Here is a 24,659-nt window from a genome sequence, read left to right as displayed (position 1 = left end):
TGCTTTAACTTAACGAGCTGCATCTTCGCTTCCTGTTGTTCCTTATTTAGCCTTAAGGTCTCTTTTTTTGCACTCATAGCCTTGCTTTTTGACTTTGGCAAGCTCAAGTTGAAAGTTTTTTACTTGAGCACGGAATTCTTCAAAGCTTTTGTCTTGTCGCTAGCCCAGCGACACGGAGGCTACACTACTGCTGGTTCCATGCCGATAACAACCTTTATTCCGGTGAGCGTAACTTATATACAAGAGCGCTGTGGTGCCATCAGTCGCATGTGACCTGGATGGATGGATGGATGTTATGAGGGTCCCCTTTGGAATGGGGTGGTGGGTTGCACCACCAAGCTCTTGCTACTATACTGCCTAATATTCTACCTAGGTTAAACAATGAAAAAAGACAAAAAAAAAAACATTATGAACTACCACGCCCAAATTTTCTGATCCCCCATTGCGAACGTCTCCGTCTTTTGTCGTTTCCCTACTTTTCTTCCACCAATCCTCCAGTCGCCTCTTACTAATGTCTATTGCGGACATGTTTGATTTACCACTGCTCCCGCTGAACCCAAGGGCTTCAAGGAGGCCAGTGGTGCCTAAATCGACCGCTGGGTAGACGTCTTCACATTCTAATAAAACATGCTCCTTAGTTTCCCTAGCTTTACCACAGCAAGCACATGCTTCTTCTTCCTTCTTATATCTCGCTTTATAGGTGCGTGTTCTAAGGCATCCTGATCTCGCTTCGAAAAGTAATGAGCTTCCCTTTGAGTTATCATAAATGGTTTCTTTCCTGATTTCGTTTTTTCCTCTTAAGTAGTTACTCATGGCAGGTTTCTTTTGCATTGCTGCCACCCATAAGATTAATTCAGCTTCTCTGACTTTCCGCTTGACCTTTGTTGTTGTGTTGTCCACCCTACAGGCCACATACTTGCTGGTAAGCTTCCTAGTTCTTTTCCTCCACTGTGAATCAATGTTTTTTCTGTACAGATACCTGAACGCTCTCCCAGCCCATTTACTTTCTTCCATATTCCTCAGCCGTTCTTCATACTCAATTTTACTGCGAGCTTCCCTCACTTCAAAACTAGTCCAGCCCATATCACCCTGCACAGCTTCATTTGTAGTCTTCCCGTGAGCGCCCAATGCGAGGCGACCCACTGACCTTTGGTTCCCGTCGAGTCCTGATTGTACCCCTGATTTATAGCAAACAACCGCATTTCCAAAAGTAAGTCCTGGAACCATTACACCTTTCCACATACCTCGGAGGACCTCGTACCTATTGTATCCCCATAGCGCTCTGTGCTTCATTATGGCTGCATTTCTCTTCCCCTTTACTGTTAAGGTTTTTCCCTGTGTTTCCATACATCCATTGCCTTCGTTTATCCATATACCAAGGTATTTATATTCTGTTACCCGAGGTATTTCTTGGCCCTGTATCTCCACTGTCTGTTCACTGTTTTCATTGAATACCATAACACCTGATTTTCTAACACTAAACTTCAAACCTGAATCGTTGCCTTCCTGTCCACAGATATTAGCCAGACGTTGCAAATCACTTTGCTTGTTAGCTAGCAACACAATGTCGTCCGCATAAAATAAACCTGGGAGTTGCTGCTCTATTACTGTACCTGCCTATTTGTATGAGAGATTAAACCCGATATTACTTCCTTCTAGCACCCTCTCCATCCTCACCATGTACATCATAAACAACAGCGGGGATAGAGGGCACCCCTGCCTCAGTCCCTTGTTGATATGAACTTTCTCCTCGCTCCTCATCCCTTCCCATTCAACGCAAATGGTATTTTCTATGTAAATCTCTCTCAAAAGCTGTATACAATCGTTACCTAAGCCTTCCCCTTCCAGGGCATCCCACAATATGTTGGGGTCCACGTTGTCGTAGGCTCCTGTAATGTCTAAAAAGGCCACATACAACGGTCTGCTTTCTGCTTTTGATATTTCAATACACTGAGTAAGAATAAACAAGTTGTCATCCAAACGCCTACCTATTCTGAAGCCATTCTGAAGCTCTCCCAAAATGCCATTATTCTCTGTCCATGCTTGAAGCTTTAAGTTGACTGCCTGCATTGCTAGCCTGTATATTACCGATGTAATGGTCAACGGTCTATACGAGTGAATTCTGTCTTTCTCCCCCTTTCCTTTATAAATCAAATTCATTCTACTTTGTCGCCAACTGTCTGGTATTCGTCTATCTTTTAAAGTTCTTTCCACTGCTTTCACCAGAGCTTCCTTACTTTTTGGTCCTAGTTCATTTATCAGCCTAATGAGAACCTTGTCTAGCCCTGTGGCTGTACGCTTAGGAATCTTCTCTTCCGCTTTCTTCCAGTTTAAATTTGATAGCACCAGCTGCTTTTCCCCTTGGGTCTCTTTCATGCTCTTTTTTTCAACAAGTATAACCTCGTCATTGCCTTGGAAAGATTTGGCTGTTGCTTTTCGGATGTAATTTATTGCCGCTTCTCCTTCGAGTCTGTTTTCATCTTCGTCTAGGATATGTTGTTGTATTGTTGTTGACTTCCTGCCTAATAATTTTATGTGGTTCCAAAATATTCTAGGTGCGGCCTTCTGTTTCTCACGTATTTCTGACAACCAACGTTCACTTTCACCTTTTAATTTTGCTTGCACCAGTGTTTGAACCATAGACTTTTTCTCCCGGTATATTTCCCATTTACTGGTTACTTCATCCTGTGGCAACTGCGCCTTCTTTGCCTGCCTGTGCTCTCGAGATGCTTTCTGTCGTTCGGCGATCGCTTCTCGTACCTCCTTGTTCCACCAGCTTTTCGGTTTCTTTTTTCCTTTCCAATGAACATGTTGTTTCTCTTTCCGTATTTCTGTTGTTACTACACTTAGAAGCTCACCACATTCCCACCCCTTACTTGGCGACTTGCCAATTTCTTCCTCAACTCTAGTGACTGTATTTGCTATTTGTTCAGCGTTCAAATTTGGACTGGCCATTTTGCATTCGTTGCTCTCTTTCCCAACTACATATCCCATTTTCAATATGATGCGTTTATGGTCACTCCCTATGCTGTTAAACCCTTCCTCATCGATGACCATTTCTCTCAACTTATCATGAATTCCTTCTGTCATCAGACAGTAATCAATGGTCGATTGCCGGTTTCCCACTTCCCACGTGATCTGTCCTTCACACTTAGACCCTGTATTCATGATCACGAGGTTATTTTGCTCACAAAGGTCCAGCATTGACTTCCCGTTATTGTCGGTATAGCCATCTAAATCCTGTATGTGGGCATTCATGTCACCTAATAGGACAATTTCAGCACCACTCCCGAAACCCTTAATATCAGCGCTTATGCATTCCACTAACTCTTTATTCTTCTCTGAGCAATTTTTTCAGGTCCACAAATACGTAATGCCCAGCCAAGTTTCTTTCCCACTCATTGTACCTGATAACCAAAGATGCTCTTGACATTGTGAATTTACTCTTTTGCTCTTGACCTGCGTCACGTCAGCAGTGCCATCTGTTGCGAAGGCACGACACTACATTTAGCCCTCCCTCAACAAGAGAATGCAGGTTATATGCAAACAACCAAAAAAATCGTTACTGCTTGTGGCCGCCAAATAAATAATTGCGCTAACAAATTGATAGTAAAGTCACTGGTGGCGATTGCGTAATAAAGTCACTGCAATCAGTAAATTCATTGCACATAATCCCTGAACTATGCTGGCGGTCTTCGCTCTTGTGTAGAACAGCGCAGCCCTGACTCTACTGGCTGATGAGGGTTTCTCGATTCGCCACTGCGATCAGCACACAGTCCAGAGGTCACTGTTCCAGCTAGTGGGCTCCCTGGTCGTGTAGGTGGGCTCGGCGTGCAAGGAGGCAGTGGTGACACCAGCGGTTCTGGAGACTGTGCGCCATCAGTCGTTGGTGTTCTTTGGGATGTGGTGCTCTGTGTTCCTAAGGATGGTGTCCGAGTTCTGATGTTGCCTGCCGGCATGTCTATGTCCATATCCCCCCGCAGGGATTCTTGTCTTGCCGTTGCTTCTTGTACCGCTTCGTGGGGCACAGCGGATAATTGAGAGGCGTTCCACATCCAGCCATCCTCGAGGTGGAATGACCAACGACCTATGCGTTTCAGGATTTTGAGTGAAGCACCAAAACTGGGGGTGCCTTTCATTCCAGGTAGAGGACATTTGACACACACTTAGGCACCCACTTTGAATTTGGAAAGCTCCTCCTGTACATCATGGTAGGGTGTCAGTTCTGTCGGAAGTGTTTTCCGGTTTGGCCATGATGACTGGATGTATTTTGTGACGTGCTGTAGTATGCCATCCTCAGCGGTAGCAACCCGAAGATCCTCTAGGTGTATAGGCGATGTAACTAAAGACACAACCTCTTCATCGACTTGGAAGCCACCCTCTGTTTCTGAAACAGGCATTTAGTACAAGGCATCTGCTATTTGGTTGTGGGCTCCTCTGCGATACTGGACTTTGAAGTTGTAGCGCGGGAGTCGTGCAGTCCACCTTGCGATACGAAGGGGCCACTGTCCTGTACTCTGAGACGAGAGCAAGGCAACCAGAGCCTGGTGATCTGTCAATAGGGTGAATGGTCGGCCGCAGAGATAAACGTGTCACTTCTCACAGGCCCATAGACAGGCCAGGGCTTCACGCTCTCCAGCTGAGTATTTTCGTTCTGTCTCTGTTAATGTTCGAGATGTGAATGCAACAGTTCGCATTTGGGACCCCTTCACTTGTTGCAATATGGCGCCCAGACCATATGCAGATGCATCTGTTGAGACAATGACGAGCAACGTCGGGTCAAGCATTCGTAGGGCTTTGTGGGATGCTGGGAGTCTTTTTATCCTTGTCAAACTTTCTTTAGCAGTGTGGTCACTGTAGTATCCTGTGTTAACTTCTGGTTTCGGTCTTGGGTCTTTACATCAGGGTGCCACTCAGTGCCAAACGCTGTAAGTTGCCTCCTCAGAAATAAACATTAATTCTTTGTCTGCTCCTCGACTGATGCCGTCCGGCTCTTTCTTGCGGCGCTGCGTGCTCCGGCCGTTTAGGCCTCATGCCGTAAACCTTTCATCCGGCCGCCCCGTCGAAGCTACAACAAACTGGCGACAAGGGTGGGACCGCTCACTTTACTTTTTACGTCCCCTTGCCTTTCTACTTCTGCTGCTCCCCTGCTTCCGGCATGCAAGACGCTACGTCCACTTCGACGTCGTCCACCGCAACTCCGCCGCCTTTGTTCTCCATGCCCAGCATGGCATTCGCACCACCCATGCCGCCTTTCCTTGCATTACCCGGTACTCCTTCAGTACCGCGGCTCACATGGAAACATTCGTTTTGCACATTTCTTCAGGCGACCGGATGCGAAGCATTACAAGCCGAGAGGAAGAAAGCCATTTTACTGAGTAATTTAGGCTTTGAGGGGCAGCGTCTCTACTATGACCTCGCATCGCAAATGGACCATACTGCCGCTACGTTCGAAGACATTCTTCGCATCTTCGACCAGCACTACGAAGAAAGCTCCAATCCCCCGGTGCACCGCATTATCTTCCCGGACAGGAAGCAACTACTTGGAGAAACCTTCTAGGACTTCGTCACCGCGCTACAAAGGCTAGTGCCTGCTTGTGCGTTCGGTGCTTGGCACGACGAGTCTCTTCGCGACCAAATCCTCCAAGGCGTCGCATGAAAAAGAGTACGAGAACGGCTACTATACGAAGGATCGTCCTTCACGCTCAAGAAAGCCGAGGAAATCGGACGAAGCATGGAGCAAGTTGACAAGGAACTTCAAGGCTTCAGCAGGTCGTCTATTCAGCGCGTCTCGATGCAACGCCAAGATGGCGTCGCCAGCCATCTCCTTTCTCGCCCGGGCACGCAAAATGGTGGTGCCCGCCCCCCTTCTCCCTTGACCCGGCGCCTTCAAGATAGCGATCAACGGCGTGGCGGACAGTCGCATCCTCGAGCGGCCAGCCAACGTGACGCCCGGCCCGAACTCTGCGAAGCCAGTCGAGAATTCGCACCCCATTGCTACCGATGTGGTTCACCTCACCACATCGCATCCGATCCAGCCTGTCCTGCAAAGCACGTTACCTGCCGTGCGTGCGGAAAAGTGGGACATTACGCTTCGGTTTGCCGTTCGAGAAACCGAACGCAGCAACAGCCTCCTGCTCGAACGCAGCTTGTTTCCGTTACCACTGATACAGAATCAGCCTCTACAGTCCCGTTTGTGCTTACAATTCAAGCCCCGAATTTCCGTCCGGCAACAATTCGTGCCGAAGTCCTCATTGCGAATACTACACTCAAGTTGCTCGTGGACACAGGAGCTACAGTGTCGCTGATGAACAGCTCCCTATACGAAGAACATTTCAAGGTTTTTCCATTATCTCCTTCGAGTCTTTGACTCAAGAATTAATCGCAGCAAGAAATTCTGCATTCAGGACGTTTCTCCGTGCTCGTCAAGTATCGCAACAACGCTGCAGTAGTGACATTTCACGTCACGAACCAAGGCACTTCTCTTCTGGGCTTAGATGCCATTCAAGCTTTGGGCATTGACATTCAAGGGTCTTCACTCACATGTCAAGTATCAGGACTTCCAGCTGACGCAAGCGTTCAGCCTCCGTCTCTTCCGCACAACGCTCCAACAGAGTTCGCCCATCTGTTCTCAGGGCAATTGGGACTTGTAAAGGGCTTCGTCCACGATGTTCGTCTCAGACCTTCAGTGCAACCAGTCTCAGCGAAACTGCGTCCTCTACCTCTGGTTCTCCGGGAGCAAGTCTCCGCCGAGCTGCAACGCCTGGAATCAGCTGATGTCATCGAACGAGTCACTGCATCCGTGTGGATTTCTCCGCTCGTCGTCGTTCGAAAGAAGGACAATTCCATTCGACTTTGCGTCGATCTTCGAGACCCCAACAAGGCTATCATCATCGACGCCTTTCCACTACCGAGAGCTGACGAACTGTTGCATCGACTTGCTGGTGCTACTGTCTTTAGTAAGTTGGACTTGCAGTCCGCTTATCATCAGGTTTTATTATCCGAGAAAAGCTGTGAGCTTACTACTTTTATAACTCATGACGGTCTTTTCCGCTTCAAGCGTGTGTGTTTCAGTTTGGCATCTGTGCCATCCACTTTCCAGCAGATCATGTCATCTGTTCTGAAAGACTGTCCAGGCACCTTGTGCTACCTTGATGATGTGCTTGTATGGGGTCACACTCAACGTGACCACGACAGAAATTTGCAAACAGTCCTGTCTAGGATAAGCAATGCAGGCATGCAGCTTAACTACAAGTGCGTATTCAGTGTCCCAGAATTAACTTTCCTAGGACATAAAATTTCCGCAAACGGCATTTCACCGATGGATAGTAAAATTCAGGCAATCGTGGAGGCACCACATCCTAAGGACAAAAAGGCTCTACATTCATTTCTGGGCCTCACGGCATATTATGCTAAATTTATCCCGCAGTATGCCGACGTAGTGGAACTGCTAAGGAAACTCCTAAGGCAAGGACAAGCCTTTGTCTGGGATCGGGATACTGAATGCAGCTTTCAGGCTATTAAAGACATACTTGCATCACGCCCGGTGGTACGCATGTTTCAACGGCATTTGCCTATTGTTGTGACGGTTGATGCTTCTGACGTTGGCATAGGAGCTGTCCTACAGCAAAAATGTGGAAATGAGCTCTTTACAGTAGCTTTTGCTTCTCGTACGTTATCTTCCGCAGAACGACTGTACTCCGTAGGTGAACGGGAAGCATTGGCATGTCTGTTTGCGTGTGAACATTGGCATGTTTACTTGTGGGGTCGACAGTTCACTCTACGAACTGATCACCAAGCTTTAGTAGCATTGCTATCTTTAAACGGGCCTGGACAGCGACCATTAAGAATTTCAAGGTGGAATGCAAGATTGCTGTATTACAATTTCTCCATTCAGTACCGTAAATGTGACCAAAATGTCATTGCGGACGCATTGTCACGCCTACCTGTCCCTCCCGAATGTGAACCTGCACTAAATGAGGAAATAGTGTCTTTAGTTTCATCTTGTATTACAAAGGAGGAATTCCAAGCAGCCACACAGGCAGATCCAGTGTGCCAAGCATTAAAAGACAGAATAGTAAAAGGATGGAGAACTGCGGCGGACCTTCCGCCAGAGTTACAGGCGTATGCTGCTGTTCAGTCCGAATTGTCCTACATGGATAATCTGCTTCTCCGAGGTGAACGTATCGTTCCTCCTGCTTCCTTGCGTCAGACACTCCTGTCTATTGCTCATGAAGGTCACTTAGGCATCACGAAAACCAAGCTCAGACTGAGAGGCATCTACTGGTGGCCTCACATGGATAGGCAAGTTGAGGAACTTGTGGGAAACTGGTTTGTGTGCCAACAAGCAGATAAATCTGTCAAACCATCTTTTGCGCCATTACAACCTGTCGAATGGCCATTAAGACCATGGGAAAAGTTATCCATAGACATAATAGGCCCTCTTGATCATGCTCCACAGTATGCTCGTTTTGCTTTGGTCATGGTTGAATATCATTCCAAGTGGCCCGAAGTTGCTTTTATGCCTTCCATCACATCGGAAGCCATCATGCACAGTCTCATGTCCATATTCAGTAGGGAAGGATTTCAAGATGCTATAGTGTCCGGTAATGGACCACAGTTTGTTTCTGCACAGTTCAAAAACTTCCTGAAGGAAAGAGGCATTAAGCATTTCTTGTCCTCTCTTTACTACCCACAGGCCAATGGCCAGGTAGAAAGATTTAACCGTGTCCTTAAAGAATTCATACAGATTGCTATTTTGGAACAGCGAGACCTCAGACTTGCGGTCTTAGAATATTTGGCAATTTACAGGTTTACTCCACATATGACTACCGGTGTGTCTCCAGCTATGCTGCTCCATATTCGACAACCACGAAATCGGCTGGACGTTGCAAACGTGCCTCTAATTCATCCTGAATTTGCTTCTCCAAAGTTGCGCCAGGAAGTGCAGAGTAGAGTACGTGAAAAACAGGAAAGTACTAAAAACAGGGTGTCTAACAAGTTGACATTTCCAAATTCCCTGAGTTTTTCAGGTTTTCCCTGATTGGTTTTGCTGAATTCCCTGAGTGACACTGAACTTTGTTTTATGTCGAGACGGGCTGACACCACGTCGCCCGATGCAGTCACTCTCTAATAAGCATGTTAAAAAAAAGTTGCAGCTTCGCCCGAAAGGCGAAGCATCGATCGCGATAGCAAATTAGTAGACAGCTATATGAAGTAAGGCTAGTAGTTTTATTGGCCATATAAGTTTGTAACATTTACTTACTAACTAAATTAACAAGCATGGTGCCATGCATGCAGAAGCAACTGTGAACACATCTCACTTGATGACCACGGAAAATGGCTGTCACAACGGTGGAGTGAGGAAGTGCGGCAGCAGCAATGAGCGAATTGACTTTTGTGCTGCCTCTTGCTTCAACGCGAACTAAGCGTGGGAAACAGCGCACGGTGGACCCTGTCCCCGTCGCAGATGACTTTCAAGATACAGCGGCCCGGTCATGCGCGCGCGGCAGCCCGAAGTAGAACGCCCCCTTCCTCTCACCGCCACCACCGTTGCCCACGAGACTGAGGGATCGCCATCCGTTTGTGCGCAGGCGTGAGTAACAGCGGGCGTGAGAGAGAAAATCTGGGGGCTTTTGCTCCTTGAATGTACGACTCTGCCTAGGCACTACGGATGAGGTTTCTGAGTGCGTGTTGTATTCGTTTGTCCCTAAACATGCCGGCATTGTGGAGTGTGGTGTCCGCCGGCTGCCAGCGCGGTGAGGCAGTGGGCACGGACGCCCCATTTGGTGATCGCTGTTTCTGAAGGGGCAAGGTTGTGTAAGTCGCGGGTCGCTTTTTTCGTCGCGACGATAGATGGGATTTTTTTCAAGCACTGCTCCAGGAGCGCACATGTAACCGGCAAATGGAGGACTCGGGAGAGCTCCTTAGGTGATAATAAAGCAGACAGTGCAGGATCTTCAGGGCACCCAACGGGTAGCTGGGAGATCTAAGCTGGAAGCAAGGCGCCCTGTGGGTTGGGGCCACGGAGGCCGAAGCGTACCAGGGGGTGTTCGCATAAAAAAGTGGCTGTCCGCGACAGCGGACAGCCACTTTTTATGCAAACTTTTTTAGCCACTTTTTTATGCAAACACAACTACAGCCGGTGTCGGCGGCGGCGTTGGCCGTGAGCGATAAATCGCAGAAGGCACTTCATAAATAAAAAACATCTTGCAAGATGGGCTGGTGGGAATCGAACCAGGGTCTCCGGAGTGTGAGACAGAGACGCTACCACTCAGCCACGAGTTCTTTTTTTTTCTTTCTTTCATGGTATTTATTACAGTAGCAACAACCCGATATTCACCAGTTGTGCATAGTCAGAGAATGGAGAGCACACTGACAGTCACTCATAGAAAAGGCATCGGTCTTGTGGCAGCAGCGGCAGCGCAGCCAACACGCTGTCTTAAACTGTCCTGCAATTTTTTACAGTTGCTGCTGCTCTTGTGCTGGGAACGTGGCTTTGCTCGGATCGACGTCAGCGCCTGTCTGGAATCTAATCGTCAAGATCAAGCTACTTTGACAGTTGTCTTCACCAAGTCCTGCGTCACGGCCCAAGCAGCTGAAGCGCCACCATCCGCTACATAAGTGGTCGCCAAGCGCTTCCTCGTCTTGTGGCAGCAGCGGCAGCGCAGCCAACACGCTGTCTTAAACTGTCCTGCAATTTTTCACAGGTTTGTGTAGTTTTTCTTTTTCTAGCTGTATTATCCGATATATTTTCGTATTCTTGCTGCTGCTGCTGCTGCTGCTGCTGGCTAGTTCTTTGCACCACATTGAAAATCTTGGTTGCGTTGCTTTTCGTCCATGTCACCATGCCTGCCTGTTAACTGTCTCAGTTATGAGTACCTTAGAAGATGAAACTTGAGCAAACTGTGATGCTGACATTGAAGCTGATGCTCACTTCATGACATGTTGCGTCTGCAATAATATTGTCACGTGGTAGTGACGGTGAAGAAAGAAGCAATAACACAGTAGCAATACTGTGAACGAGAAAACTAACTTTTATTGGGCGAACCTGTGCCCACAAAAACAGGCTACACTTATAGCACAACGATAGCGGCGAACACGGTCGGCGATCGTCGGAAAAACTCATCAGCGGGTCAAGCGCGTCGGCTTTTATAGATCAGTCGTCGAATGTTCCAGATTACCTGATGGGACCCGCGTGTCTTCCACAAAGTTCTACACCATTCATGTCACGCGATGAAATCTGATAACACAAGGTTCGGTGACAACAGACACGCGGATAGAAGCATCGATAACTTTCCAGAAAATTCGGATACATGCAAGCGCGTCCCGCGCTGCGCGATAACATTTGTTAGGCGGTGAAACCTGGTCGCCCGATAAATATAAATACACGTGTCAATACCCCCCTCTTAAAAAACATCGTCCCGATGCTACAAAGAGAGCGAAACACAAAGGGACACTTATTAAACATAAGTAACAAAACAACGAAAAAAATAAAGTCCAAAGGTCAGTTACGCGAAGTCCCAAAGTTCGTCAACGCTGGTGGTACGGCTTGAGCCGCACAACGTGGACAATTTCAGGTCGTGAGCGGCGCCGCTGTGACAGCGAAATGCCGTCTGGCACGACCTCGTAGTCCAGTGCACCAATACGTCGGATGATCTTGTACGGTCCAAAATAGCGACGCAAAAGCTTCTCGCTCAGTCCTCGTCGGCGTATAGGGGTCCAAACCCAAACACGGTCACCGGGCTGGTACACGACAAAGCGTCGTCGGAGGTTGTAGTGTCGGCTGTCGGTCCTCTGCTGGTTCTTGATCCGCAGGCGGGCGAGCTGTCGGGCTTCTTCGGCGCGCTGGAGATAGCTAGCGACGTCGAGATTTTCCTCGTCAGTGACGTGGGGCAGCATGGCGTCGAGCGTCGTCGTCGGATCCCTGCCGTAAACCAGGTTAAACGGCGTGATCTGTGTTGTTTCTTGCACCGCCGTGTTGTAAGCGAATGTTACGTACGGCAGGACCGCATCCCACGTCTTGTGTTCGACGTCCACGTACATCGCTAGCATGTCGGCGAGGGTCTTATTCAGCCGCTCCGTAAGACCATTCGTCTGCGGGTGGTAGGCCGTTGTCCTCCTGTGCCTTGTCTGACTGTATTTCAGAATGGCTTGGGTGAGCTCCGCTGTAAAGGCCGTTCCTCGGTCGGTGATGAGGACTTCTGGGGCGCCATGTCGCAGCAGGATGTTTTCGATAAAGAATTTCGCCACTTCGGCTGCGCTACCTTTCGGCAGTGCTTTTGTTTCAGCGAAGCGGGTGAGGTAGTCCGTCGCCACGACGATCCACTTATTTCCGGTTATTGACGTCGGAAAGGGTCCCAGCAAGTCCATCCCGATCTGCTGGAATGGTCGGCAAGGAGGCTCGATTGGCTGTAGTAATCCGGCTGGCCTTGTCGGCGGTGTCTTGCGTCGCTGACAGTCTCGGCATGTTCTGACATAACGGGCGACGTCGGCGGTCAGTCGCGGCCAATAATACTTTTCTTGTATCCTTGATAGTGTCCGGGAAAATCCGAGGTGTCCAGCGGTCGGATCGTCATGTAGGGCATGCAATACTTCTGGACGAAGTCCTGACGGGACAACAAGAAGGTAATTGGCGCGGACTGGCGAGAAGTTCTTCTTCACGAGTAGACTGTCTTGAAGCGTGAAGGAAGATAATCCGCGCTTAAATGCCCTGGGGACAACGTCGGTGTGCCCTTCCAAATAATCGACGAGGCCTTTAAGTTCCGGGTCCGCTCGTTGTTGTTCGGCGAAGTCTTCCACGCTTATTATTCCAAGGAAGGCGTCGTCATCCTCGTCATCTTGCGGCGGCGGGTCAATGGGGGCGCGGGATAGGCAATCGGCGTCTGAGTGTTTTCGTCCGGACTTGTATGTTACGGTGATGTCGTATTCTTGTAGTCTGAGGCTCCACCGTGCCAGCCGTCCTGAGGGATCCTTTAAATTCGCTAGCCAACACAAGGCGTGATGGTCGCTGACGACTTTGAATGGCCTGCCATATAGGTAAGGGCGAAATTTCGCTGTAGCCCAAACGATGGCGAGGCATTCCTTTTCGGTTGTAGAATAATTGCCTTCCGCTTTTGACAACGACCGGCTAGCGTAAGCTATCACGTGTTCATGTCCATCTTTTCTCTGGACCAGGACGGCGCCGAGGCCTAGGCTACTGGCGTCAGTGTGGATTTCGGTATCGGCGTGTTCGTCGAAGTGCGCAAGTATGGGCGGCGACTGCATGCGTCGTTTGAGTTCTTGAAATGCTTCGGCCTGCGGCGTTTCCCACTTGAACTCGACGTCGCATTTAGTTAGCTGCGTCAGCGGCTCAGCGATGCGTGAAAAGTCCTTGACAAAGCGCCTATAGTAGGCACACATGCCAAGGAATCTGCGCACTGCCTTCTTGTCGATTGGCTGCGGGAACTTTGCGATGGCAGCTGTCTTGTGCGGGTCGGGGCGTACTCCAGATTTGCTGATGACATGGCCTAGGAATAGAAGCTCATCGTAAGCGAAGTGACACTTTTCCGGCTTCAGGGTGAGCCCTGATGACTTGATGGCCTCTAATACTGTCGCAAGCCGCTTAAGGTGATCGTCGAAATTTCCGGCGAAGACGACGACGTCATCCAAGTAAACAAGACAGGTCTGCCACTTCAATCCTGCTAAAACCGTGTCCATCACGCGCTGGAACGTTGCAGGCGCCGAGCATAGTCCAAACGGCATAACCTTGAATTCATAGAGGCCGTCTGGCGTGATGAAGGCGGTCTTTTCGCGATCCCTTTCATCGACTTCTATTTGCCAGTAGCCAGACTTGAGGTCCATCGATGAGAAGTATTTAGCATTGCAGAGCCGATCTAATGCGTCGTCTATCCGTGGGAGGGGGTATACGTCTTTCTTCGTGATTTTGTTCAGTCGACGATAATCGACGCAGAAACGTAGGGTTCCGTCCTTTTTCTTCACTAAAACAACTGGAGACGCCCACGGGCTTTTCGACGGCTGGATGATGTCGTCGCGCAGCATTTCGTCGACTTGTTGTCTTATAGCTTCGCGTTCTCGCGTCGAAACTCGGTAAGGGCTCTGGCGTAGTGGTCGAGCGCTCTCTTCGGTGATTATGCGATGCTTTGCGACTGGTGTTTGTCGAATCCTTGATGACGTTGAAAAGCAGTCTTTGTATCGTTGAAGCAGACTTCTGAGCTGTTGCTGCTTAATCACGGGGAGACTTGGATTTATGTTGAAGTCTGGCTCGGGAACTACGGTCGTCGGGGTAGATGCAACAGAATCCGAGAGGACGAAGGCATCGCTGGTTTCCTGTATTTCCTCGATGAATGCGATCGTCGTGCCCTTGTTGATGTGCTTGAACTCCTGGCTGAAGTTTGTCAGCAACACTCTCGTGTTTCCTCCGTGCAGTCGAGCGATCCCTCTTGCGACGCAAATTTCACGGTCGAGTAGTAGACGTTGGTCGCCTTCGATGACGCCTTCTACGTCAGCGGGTGTTTCGGTGCCGACCGAAATAACGATGCTGGAGCGAGGCGGGATGCTCACTTGATCTTCGAGCACACTCAAGGCGTGGTGGCTACAAGGGCGCTCCGATGGTATCGCTTGATCTTCCGACAGCGTTATTGACTGCGACTTCAGGTCGATGATGGCGCCGTGTTGGTTCAGGAAGTCCATGCCGAGAATGACGTCTCGTGAACACTGTTGCAGGATAACGAAGGTGGCAGGGTAAGTCCGGTCATGAATGGTAATTCTTGACGTGCAGATTCCAGTCGGCGTAATGAGGTGCCCTCCAGCGGTCCGAATTTGGGGGCCCTCCCATGCAGTCTTAACCTTCTTCAACTGGGCGGCGATGCGTCCACTGATTACGGAGTAATCAGCCCCTGTGTCGACTAAGGCAGTGACTGCGTGGCCGTCGAGAAGCACGTCAAGGTCGGTAATTCTTTGTCTGGCGTTGCAGTTAGGTCGTGGCGTCGGATCACGGCTGCGTCGTGTTGAACTGAAGCTGGAACGTCGCTTCGTCAAGTCGTCTTTCGTCGGTGTAGTCTTGGCTTCCTGACTTCGTCGGGACGGCGGCGTGTCGTCATTAGGTCGTCGAGACGGTTTCTTCGTCGTCTTCGTCGGCGGCGGAGGATCTTCGTCAATTCGACGAACAGCAACCGCACCTCCATCGGTTGCTGCTTTTAGTTTTCCGGATATGGGCTCGCAGAGCGGCCCCGGGCTGGGCCGGTGTATGGTCGGTGCTGCGGCGACAGGTAGCGGCCTGGTGACGGCGAACGGGACGGTCGTCGAGGGCTCCACTGAGTAGCGGCGAGGTAATCGGCGATGTCACGAGGGCGTTCACCTTCCCTCGGGCGCTGTGCGTTCACGGCGAAGCCTCGCAATCCCAGGTCGCGGTATGGGCATCGGCGGTACACGTGCCCGGCTTCGCCGCAGTGGTAGCAGAGCGGGCGGTGGTCGGGGGCACGCCAAATGTCCGTCTTCCTCGCGTAGGTGCGCTGGGCGACGGGTGGGCGTGCTGGCGGCGGCGGCGGTGGACGACGGAATTGCGGCGTTACAGGGACCTGGCGTTGTCGCGGAGGGGGAGCTTGACGGCGTGCGATGGCGGCGTAAGTCATCGCTTCTGGCTGGGGCTGCGGTAATTGTGGTTGCACCTCAGGAACTCCTAGCGATCGGTGCACCTCTTCTTTCACGACGTCGGCGATCGAAGCCACTTGAGGCTGCGACGATGGCAAGACCTTGCGCAGTTCTTCGCGCACGATGGCCCTGATGGTCTCGCATAAATCGTCCGTGGCCAGTGATTGAGTTCCGGAGTAGCTTGTTGGCTTGGTGCGTCGGTCAAATTGCCGGTTCCGCAATTCCAGTGTCTTCTCGATGCTCGTCGCCTCACGAAGAAACTCGTCGACGGTCTTCGGTGGACTTCTTACCATACCGGCGAAAAGTTCCTCCTTTACGCCACGCATCAGTAGACGCACTTTCTTCTCCTCGGACATTTCTGGGTCGGCGTGGCGGAACAGACGGCTCATTTCCTCAGTGAAAATCGCGATCGTCTCATTCGGCAGCTGCGCTCTTGTCTCCAGTAGAGCTTGGGCTCGTTCTTTTCGCACGACGCTTTGAAATGTTTTCAGGAAGCCGCTTCGGAAGAGGTCCCACGTCGTCAAGGTGGCTTCTCGATTCTCGAACCACGTCTTGGCGGCGTCCTCCAATGCGAAATAGACATGTCGTAGCTTGTCGGCGCTTGCCCAGTTGTTAAACGTAGCGACCCTTTCATACGTTTCCGGCCAGGTTTCCGGGTCCTCAAATGTGGAACCGCGGAACGTCGGTGGTTCCCTGGGCTGCTGCAGGACGATGGGGGACGCTGGGGCTGCCATTGCGGTTGCCTTGGCCACAATCTTCTTGGTGTTCTCAGGTAGAAGTCCGTGCTCCGGGGGCAGCTGTTGAAGACGGCGGCTTGCTCGGTGGTCCGGGATTACGTTGGTGTTCTGTTCGCGGTCTGGGCTGGGATCACGGCTTGTCGGGGGCGTCCTGTACATGGACGAAAAGCACCTCCACCAGATGTCACGTGGTAGTGACGGTGAAGAAAGAAGCAATAACACAGTAGCAATACTGTGAACGAGAAAACTAACTTTTATTGGGCGAACCTGTGCCCACAAAAACAGGCTACACTTATAGCACAACGATAGCGGCGAACACGGTCGGCGATCGTCGGAAAAACTCATCAGCGGGTCAAGCGCGTCGGCTTTTATAGATCAGTCGTCGAATGTTCCAGATTACCTGATGGGACCCGCGTGTCTTCCACAAAGTTCTACACCATTCATGTCACGCGATGAAATCTGATAACACAAGGTTCGGTGACAACAGACACGCGGATAGAAGCATCGATAACTTTCCAGAAAATTCGGATACATGCAAGCGCGTCCCGCGCTGCGCGATAACATTTGTTAGGCGGTGAAACCTGGTCGCCCGATAAATATAAATACACGTGTCAATATTTACCATCTTGGTGAATGCTCGGGAATCGCCGAAACGACTTTCAAATCAAAGGGGGAAGAGTATAAGAAAGCCTGGAGGTGTCAACATTGCCGCAAGAGCAAAACAAGTGCGCCTTGCATGAATAGTAATATGGAACCCTCTGAAGCTTCTCTGCTTCTTGACATCAACCGCAAGCTTGATGAATTATTACCCCTAAAGAAAACGGTGGACGGCATTGAGGCATCATTGCAGTTAATGTCGAACAAATATGACGAAATACTTGCTCAAGTCTCCAAGCATGATGCTGATATTAAGAGCATGAATTCCAGGCTTTCCAACCTTGAAAACTCCGGTGCCAACGACGAGGTGCGAAAGTTGTCTGTTGCGTTGAATGATCTGGAATACCAAAGCAGGAAACTGAACATTGAAATTCATGGCCTCAAAATGCATGAAGATGAGTCCCTAATCAACAAAATAAACGTGCTTGCGTCAAAGTTAGAACTCGATCCCCTGACCAGTCAATCTGCTCTTGCCGTGCACAGGCTTCCTTCTCACCCTGATAAGATTCCCGGTGTTATCATACGCTTTGCACAACAATCAGTAAGGGATCAATGGCTGAACAAACGTAAAGTACTGCCAACAGTAGAAAAAGGTGTTTTCATGTTGGAGAACCTTACCGCCCATAACAGGGCACTTTTGAAGACCGCTAAAGACTGGGCAAGTGCCAATGGTTTCAGTTTCGCTTGGCACCGTCGCGGAAAAGTGTTTGTAAGGAAAAAAGAGGGCAGTCATGCCCACACGATCACCTGTGCTGCCGACCTTGATGAACTGAAATCATAAAACGTGTTTGATAGATAATTGTTTTTCTACTGCCATGTCTTTCGCAGGCTTGTTACCTCCATCAGATTTTGTTAATTATATTGGAAATTGTCATAATCGGGCGACTACATGTTTTCACCTAAACTGCCAGTCTGCTAGAAATAAAAAAGATGAACTTGATTTTTTCTTTGAAAGTCTCAAATTTCAGTTTGATTTCATAATGCTCTCTGAGACGTGGTATGACCAACACTCTACCCCATGGTGCCTTCCGAGCTATCAATGTTTTACTAGGTCCAGAACCATTTCGCGGGGAGGTGGTGTTAGCATGCTTGTGCAAGGTAATCTTTCAGTAAATTGCATTGATGAATTTTGCCTCTTGACGGAAGACTGTGAAGTCTTATCTGTGATGCATGCACGAAATATTTTTTCTGTATTCTACCGTCCACCCAATGGGAATGTCGAGCGATTCTTGGCGTTTCTGGAGAAATTATTTTCATATGCACATGATCTACAATGTACAGTTGTTTTCGGTGGCGATTTCAACATTGACGTGTTGACTGATACCGCAGCGAGTCGAGACTTTTTGCTTTTGTTGCAAGCATATGGCTGTCATAATACTATCTCAATTCCAACTAGGGTCACAGCTAACACATCTACCTGTATTGACCTTTTTCTGACAAACTTTCCCCAAGCTGACATAAAAGCCGGTGTTTTCACGTATGGTTTAAGCGACCACATGCCCATCTTCCTAAGTATCATCCGTAATAATAAAAGAGAAAACAAATGTAACTTCACTTATCAACCAATTACAATGCACCAGCTTGCACAGTTCCGAAATGAAATACGGCTGATTAACTGGGGGGATGTTTTTGCTGCAGATAACCCAGATGCTGTCTATGAAATATTCTTGCACACTTTTCAAACTTGCTACAAAAAACATTTCCCACTTCGTACCAAACCTTCGCGTTCTTCGAAAATCCGCAAACCATGGATCACGACAGAATTGCTGCGTAAAATTAAGGTTAAAATAAAATTATATAATAAGTTCATTAAAACCCGGAATCCACATGACCTGCAGGTTTTTAAATCTTCTCGGAACCAATTAACACACGAGCTGCGGCGCGCTAAAGACCGCTATCATTTCGAATACTTTCAATCCTGCTGGAATGACAGCCGGAAATTGTGGAAGCGGGCCAACGTTTTGTTGAATCGTGTGCCTGATTATCAGCCTCCAACAGGTATTTTGGAAAATGGTAATGTAGTTCCAGACGTGTTTTTGCCTGACACGTTTAACAATTACTTTACCAGCGTTGCAAGTGCACCTATCAACATGAATGCTAGTTGTTACTTATCCGTTGATTGCTCCGATTCAGTTTTTTTGCACCCAACAAACGTTTCAGAAATAATATGCAAGTTGTGTGAACTCAATAACAGCAGCGTTTGTGATGTCAATGATATTCAGATTAAGCCTGTGAAATACATTTTAGATTTGATTGCGCCTGTATTGATGCACGTCTACAATGTCTGCCTTTCTTCCGGTGTATTTCCACGTCAGATGCAAACTGCAAAAGTTTTGGCTTTGTTCAAGAAAGGAGATAAGAAATTGTTGACAAATTATAGACCGATTTCTATTCTCCCCGTATTTTCAAAAGGTTTAGAAAAAATTATTTTTCAACGCATTTCTGATTTCCTCGAAAGCAAAAAGTTTTTAACCGATTGTCAGTTTGCCTTTCGTAAAAATAGGTCTACTCAACTTGCCCTGCTTCAGCAAAAAGAATTCATTTTGGATAATTTTGATTAAGGCCTTCTTACACTAGGCATTTTTATAGACTTTAGCAAGGCCTTTGACTGTATTAACCACGACCTTCTGTTATATAAAATGAATCGCTATGGTATTCGTGGCATCGCTTTAGACCTGATTAGGTCATATCTGCGTCATAGATGCCAATTTGTGCAAATTAATAAAATTTCATCCCGAGTTAAACCAGTTTATATTGGCGTTCCGCAGGGTAGCATTTTAGGCCCTCTTCTTTTTAATATCTTTATTAATGATAGTGTTAATGTAGATTTCGCCACCAAGTTTATTTTATATGCTGATGATGCAACCGCGTTGTTTTCCTCAAATAATGCTATAACACTGCTTACAGTTGCGAATTGTGTGCATAAGAAATTATATACTTGGTCTCTCGAAAATGGGCTGAAAATCAACACAGAAAAAACTAAAGCAATTTTGTTTCAAGCCAAGAATAAGAATGGTCTCCTGAAGGATGACATTAAACTTGGCTCTTCAAAAATCATGCTCGTGAATTCCATTAAAACCTTAGGTGTTTTCTTTGATCATGACATGTCTTGGAACTGTCATACTAATTTTTTAACAAACAAGCTTTCTCAAGTTTCAGGTCTTCTTTTTACTATTAAACAGATTCCACAGAAGGTAAAACTTCTGCTCTATAACTCTTTATTTGTTTGCCACCTAAATTACGGCTGCCTGGTTTGGGGCACAACATCTGCCACTAACATTAATCGTATCTTTCGTCTACAAAAAAGAGCCATTCGTGTTGTGTGCAAAGTGCCATTTGACTTTCCAACTAATCCATTATTTAAAGACTTAAAGATACTTAAAGCTCCTGATCTCTTGAATTTTCGCTTAGCGTTAACATATGGTAAGGAATGCCAGAAAAACATTAACCACGTCAGGTCTATAGCCAACTTGACACGAAATAGAAGCTATTATGCTACAAGATTTCCGGAATATTGGTTTGTGCCATACCCACGTACCAACTATGCGAAACAAAAGCTGTCATATACTTTACCGCATTTATTAAATAAGTTAATGAACGATAGTATTGATGTCTTTTCTTGCAGTAAAAACAAGTTAATAAATTACTTTGGTGCCTATTAGCCTTTAATGTCTGTATAAGTAGGCTTCTTTTTATTGAGTTATGTATTTTTTCTATTGCTATCTGCTGTATGTACACTTGTATAAGAACGTTTACTGTTTTTTTTTCTTACCCTCTCTTTTTTTTTTGCCATGTGTTTGTTTACTGCTGCTGCTGTCACGAGAAAGATTAAGGACTAGTCAAGTTGCTCTTTTGTAACTTTTTTCCTTATATCCTCCATAAACTTGCATATTTATGGAAATAAATTCATTCAATTCATACTGTGGGTAGAAATGTGGTTTCACTTTAGGAGGGTGGTAAGGATAGGCACCTCACCAAAATGGGGTACCAGTTCGGCTGGGTATCAAGTCCATCATAAACCTGCTTTAGGTGTAGGGTCATTTGGATGAAATTCACCCTTGTAGGTACAACCGTTTCAGCGTTTCTGTCCATCATTCGCGTTTTCCACAAACTGTGCATTCCGATGAGAAAAGACATATCAAAAGGTGCACTATTATCAGCGGTCGGCAGCAGGTAACGCACAGTATGAGCGTTGATGTCAAAGTCTTTTTTTAAAGTCCGCTGGAGGACATCCCAAAATAGTATGGCGTCGGTGCAGCTAATAAAACAATGTTCAATCGTCTCTGGCACGTCACAAAGGCGACAGTTAACAGAAGAGACAAAGATACCCTTTTTCTGTAGCCATGTTTTAACCGGTATGGTTTCACTATGAAGTTTATAAAAGAACGTTTTGCAGCAAGGGGATACATACATTTTACGAACTCGCTTTAGAACATCGTGACCTGGCCATTGAATGTATAGTGATCGGTAAAATGGAGGCGGAAAAAGCAAGCACAATAGATCTTTGTATAACGTTTTACGCGACGCAGATTACAAGTATTCAGTGGAAAACCGAACTGTCAGGAAACGAATCGCCAAGCAAACTTCTTGCATGAATCCCCACAAGCATAAACGCGAAGAAAAATTCGAAGAAACAATCAAGTCGGGTAACGCATTAACAAGTGTGACTTGCATGAATGACCGAAGTATAGGATGCGATGTATCGCGAAAAAAGAAGAAACGAGACACTATTTGCCGCACATAAAGATGCACTAAACCCAGCCCACCTTCACTAACGGGCCTGAAAATATTGTCTCGCCTCATGGGCTCAAAATTTGAAGACCATACGAAGGTTGCAAAGATTCGGTGAAAGCGTTGGAGGTAGAGCCTGGCACAATGTATAACTTGCAATACATAGTAAATTTTTGTTGCCAAGAACTTATTGCAGGCCTCGGCTTTCCCAAAAATAGAAAGTTGGTGTGGAACGAATGTCTGGGCGTAACTTTGCAGGGCTGAAACTTGTTCTTTCCAATAGTGTGCGCTTAATTTATATGCGTCTAGCGGCACGCCGAGATACTTTGGCGGGACACCGGTCCAATTAACGCCTGCAAACTGTTCTGGTGTATAGCACCATGAGCCAAACCATAAGCCTAAGCTTTTTGCGGTGTTCATTCGTGCTCCTGATACGCTGCCAAATTCCTCTGTTGTTGATACTACCTTTTCAACACTCAACTTATCCGTGCAGAAGAACGCTAAATCATCTGCGTAAGCTAAGACCTTTACTTCATGACCCAGTATATTGAAGCCATGGATGTAACTCGACTGAATAACGCTTAAGCATAGCGGTTCCAGATAAAGGGCGAATAGTAATGGGGACATAGGGCATCCTTGTTTTACCGAAGAGCAAATGGAAACGGGTTTAGAGAGTTGGCCATTAATAACTAAACGAGTAGTACAACACGTATAACAAAGCTTAACGCCTTTAAGCACAACGGAGCCAACATTGGCATGCTCCAGAAGTGTAAATAAATAGGAGTGACTGACGCGATCAAAAGCTTTAGCAAGGTCTACCTGGAGCATTGCAAGCTGCTCAGTGGAACCGTAACAGTAATGAAGGAGTGTACGGGCGATATGTATGTTGGTGTGAATGGATCGGCCCCTAATTCCACACGTCTGATGGGAACCAATGAGAATTGACATCGCAAATTGCAATCTATTCGATAAAACTTTTGCAAAAATTTTATAATCCACGTTTGACAATGTGATTGGTCGGTAGCTTTCAACAGAACGCAGTTTCTCCTTATCTGCACTTTTTGGAATTAAAACTGTGTGGGTTTTGCAAAAAGATTGCGGAAGGGCGTCTACCTCTAAACTTGTAATATAAATGTCCAATAATATGGGGCTGATAATTGGTTTGAAAGCTTTGTAAAATTCACAGGAAAGTCCATCAGGGCCGGGTGTTTTCGACAGAGGCAGCTGATCAATAGCTAGTTCAATTTCTTGGATCGTAAGGCTACCACTCATAAATGCACATTCATCATCTTGTAATGGTTTTACAAGAGATACAAAACTCTCTAAAACTTTTGCATCGTGATCATCCGGAGGGGCACTAAACAACATAGTGTAGAAAGTTTCGAACTGAGAAATTATATCATTAGTATTTGTTAGAAGACTACCTTCGGAGTATATTTCCGGAATTACTTTGGAAACAGCGTGACGTCGCTCGTAAAGTAAAGCTTGACGTGTTGGTTGCTCAGACTGCAGAGCACGCCTATTTCGAGATCGAACTCGCGCACCTCTGTAACGCAGTGCATCATACTTTTGCAACTCACATTTAAGATTTTCTATGTCAACAATGTAAGTGCCTGGCATTTCGCATTCCATCTGATAAAGGTTGTGTAGGCTTTTAAGAAGTACTGTTTCTTCATTCTTTCTATAGAATGCTTTCAGCGATCCAATTTCTATAGCCACTGTACGAACCTCTTGTTTAAAGAGTTCCCAAGCTGCAAATAACGGCAAGTCAGTAGAAAGAGAATTTCTTAGGGTCATGCGCACGCGATTAATAAATTCCTGATCATTTAGGAGCTCAGAGTTAAGCTTCCAGAGTGCCCACTGTGGTCGGAAATTAGTTACAGATTTCTTACCAATTTTTGCGATAACCATGCAATGATCAGAGAACGAAACTGGGATAGTAGTGCAGGACAGTTCCCGGGAGAGGAGGGATGAAGAAACATAAATCCGATCAAGGCGGGCATAAGAGCGACCTTGAATTCGTGTATAAGAGCGAGCTCCCTGTCCCGACACTCCTATATCAATGAGCCCTGCACTTTCTATTAGGTTAGATAAGACTTCACCACTCCTGTCCCGCTGAGTGTTAATGCCGCTTCGATCGCACGGATCACATACACAATTGAAATCTCCCATTAACACAATGCAACGATCACAGTCCATTAGACTACACACAGTATCAAAGAAGACAATTCGTTTTGCAGTGTCATTAAATGCATAGACGTTGACTAATCGCCATGGCACACCCTGCAACACAAAATCACAACATATATATCGACCTTCAGTGTGTCTACATGGTAACTAAGTGCTGAACAAAATAGGCTCTTTTTCAGAAACAGGAAACAGCCCGCGGATAAACCAAGAGCATGTGAAACGCAGACATTATATTCAGACAGAAAAGGTCGCAAAGCCCTTTCTGTCTTGTCGTCACTCTCAATCTTCGTCTCCTGCACGGCGACGAAGTCGAGGCGCTTCCTAGACAAAAGCCGGCGAAGCTGCGCCTGTTTCTGCAAAGACCTAAGGCCTCGCACGTTCAAAGTTGCGAAGAGAAGTTGCTGGGACAGGGCCATGGTGACTACCCACTATTTAGACTTGATTCTCTATGCGGTCGGTCCTAGAGGGTAACGGCGAGGCTCCCTCCGAACTCTCACCAGGCCTCCTAGACCGTGATCGCCGGCACTTTCCTGACTGTGTCGATGTTTTGCGGCGACGTGCTTTTCTTGTGGTACTGGCCATCTCGCTGTCCGTGCTTGACTCTGATCTGTTAGTGGCACGGCGCTTCGGAATTGACGTATCCGCGCTACTTCGGTTGTCCTCTGCCAGCATAGCGCACGTGTTGAGGTGCTT

General features: G+C 47.4%; 1 protein-coding gene across 6 annotated transcripts in view; it reads right to left on the bottom strand.

The window, feature by feature from the left end:
• The window catches only part of LOC139059015 (endoplasmic reticulum aminopeptidase 2-like), a 202,543-nt gene that overhangs the window by 113,409 nt on the left and 64,475 nt on the right, over window positions 1–24,659 (bottom strand). For 5 of the 6 annotated variants that reach the window (XM_070536792.1, XM_070536790.1, XM_070536794.1 and 2 more), the window contains exon 6: window positions 17,326–17,382. The exons of the other annotated variant lie outside the window; for it this stretch is intronic. In XM_070536792.1, coding sequence (XP_070392893.1) covers window positions 17,326–17,382 — 57 coding nt within the window. The remainder of the gene's footprint in view (window positions 1–17,325; window positions 17,383–24,659) is intronic. 6 annotated transcript variants of the gene reach the window in all.

The sequence above is a fragment of the Dermacentor albipictus genome, chromosome 4 (genome assembly GCF_038994185.2).
Source record: "Dermacentor albipictus isolate Rhodes 1998 colony chromosome 4, USDA_Dalb.pri_finalv2, whole genome shotgun sequence".
NCBI lineage: Eukaryota > Metazoa > Arthropoda > Arachnida > Ixodida > Ixodidae > Dermacentor > Dermacentor albipictus.
Note: the sequence above shows the minus strand (reverse complement) of the source record. Positions and strands in the feature narration are given on the sequence as shown.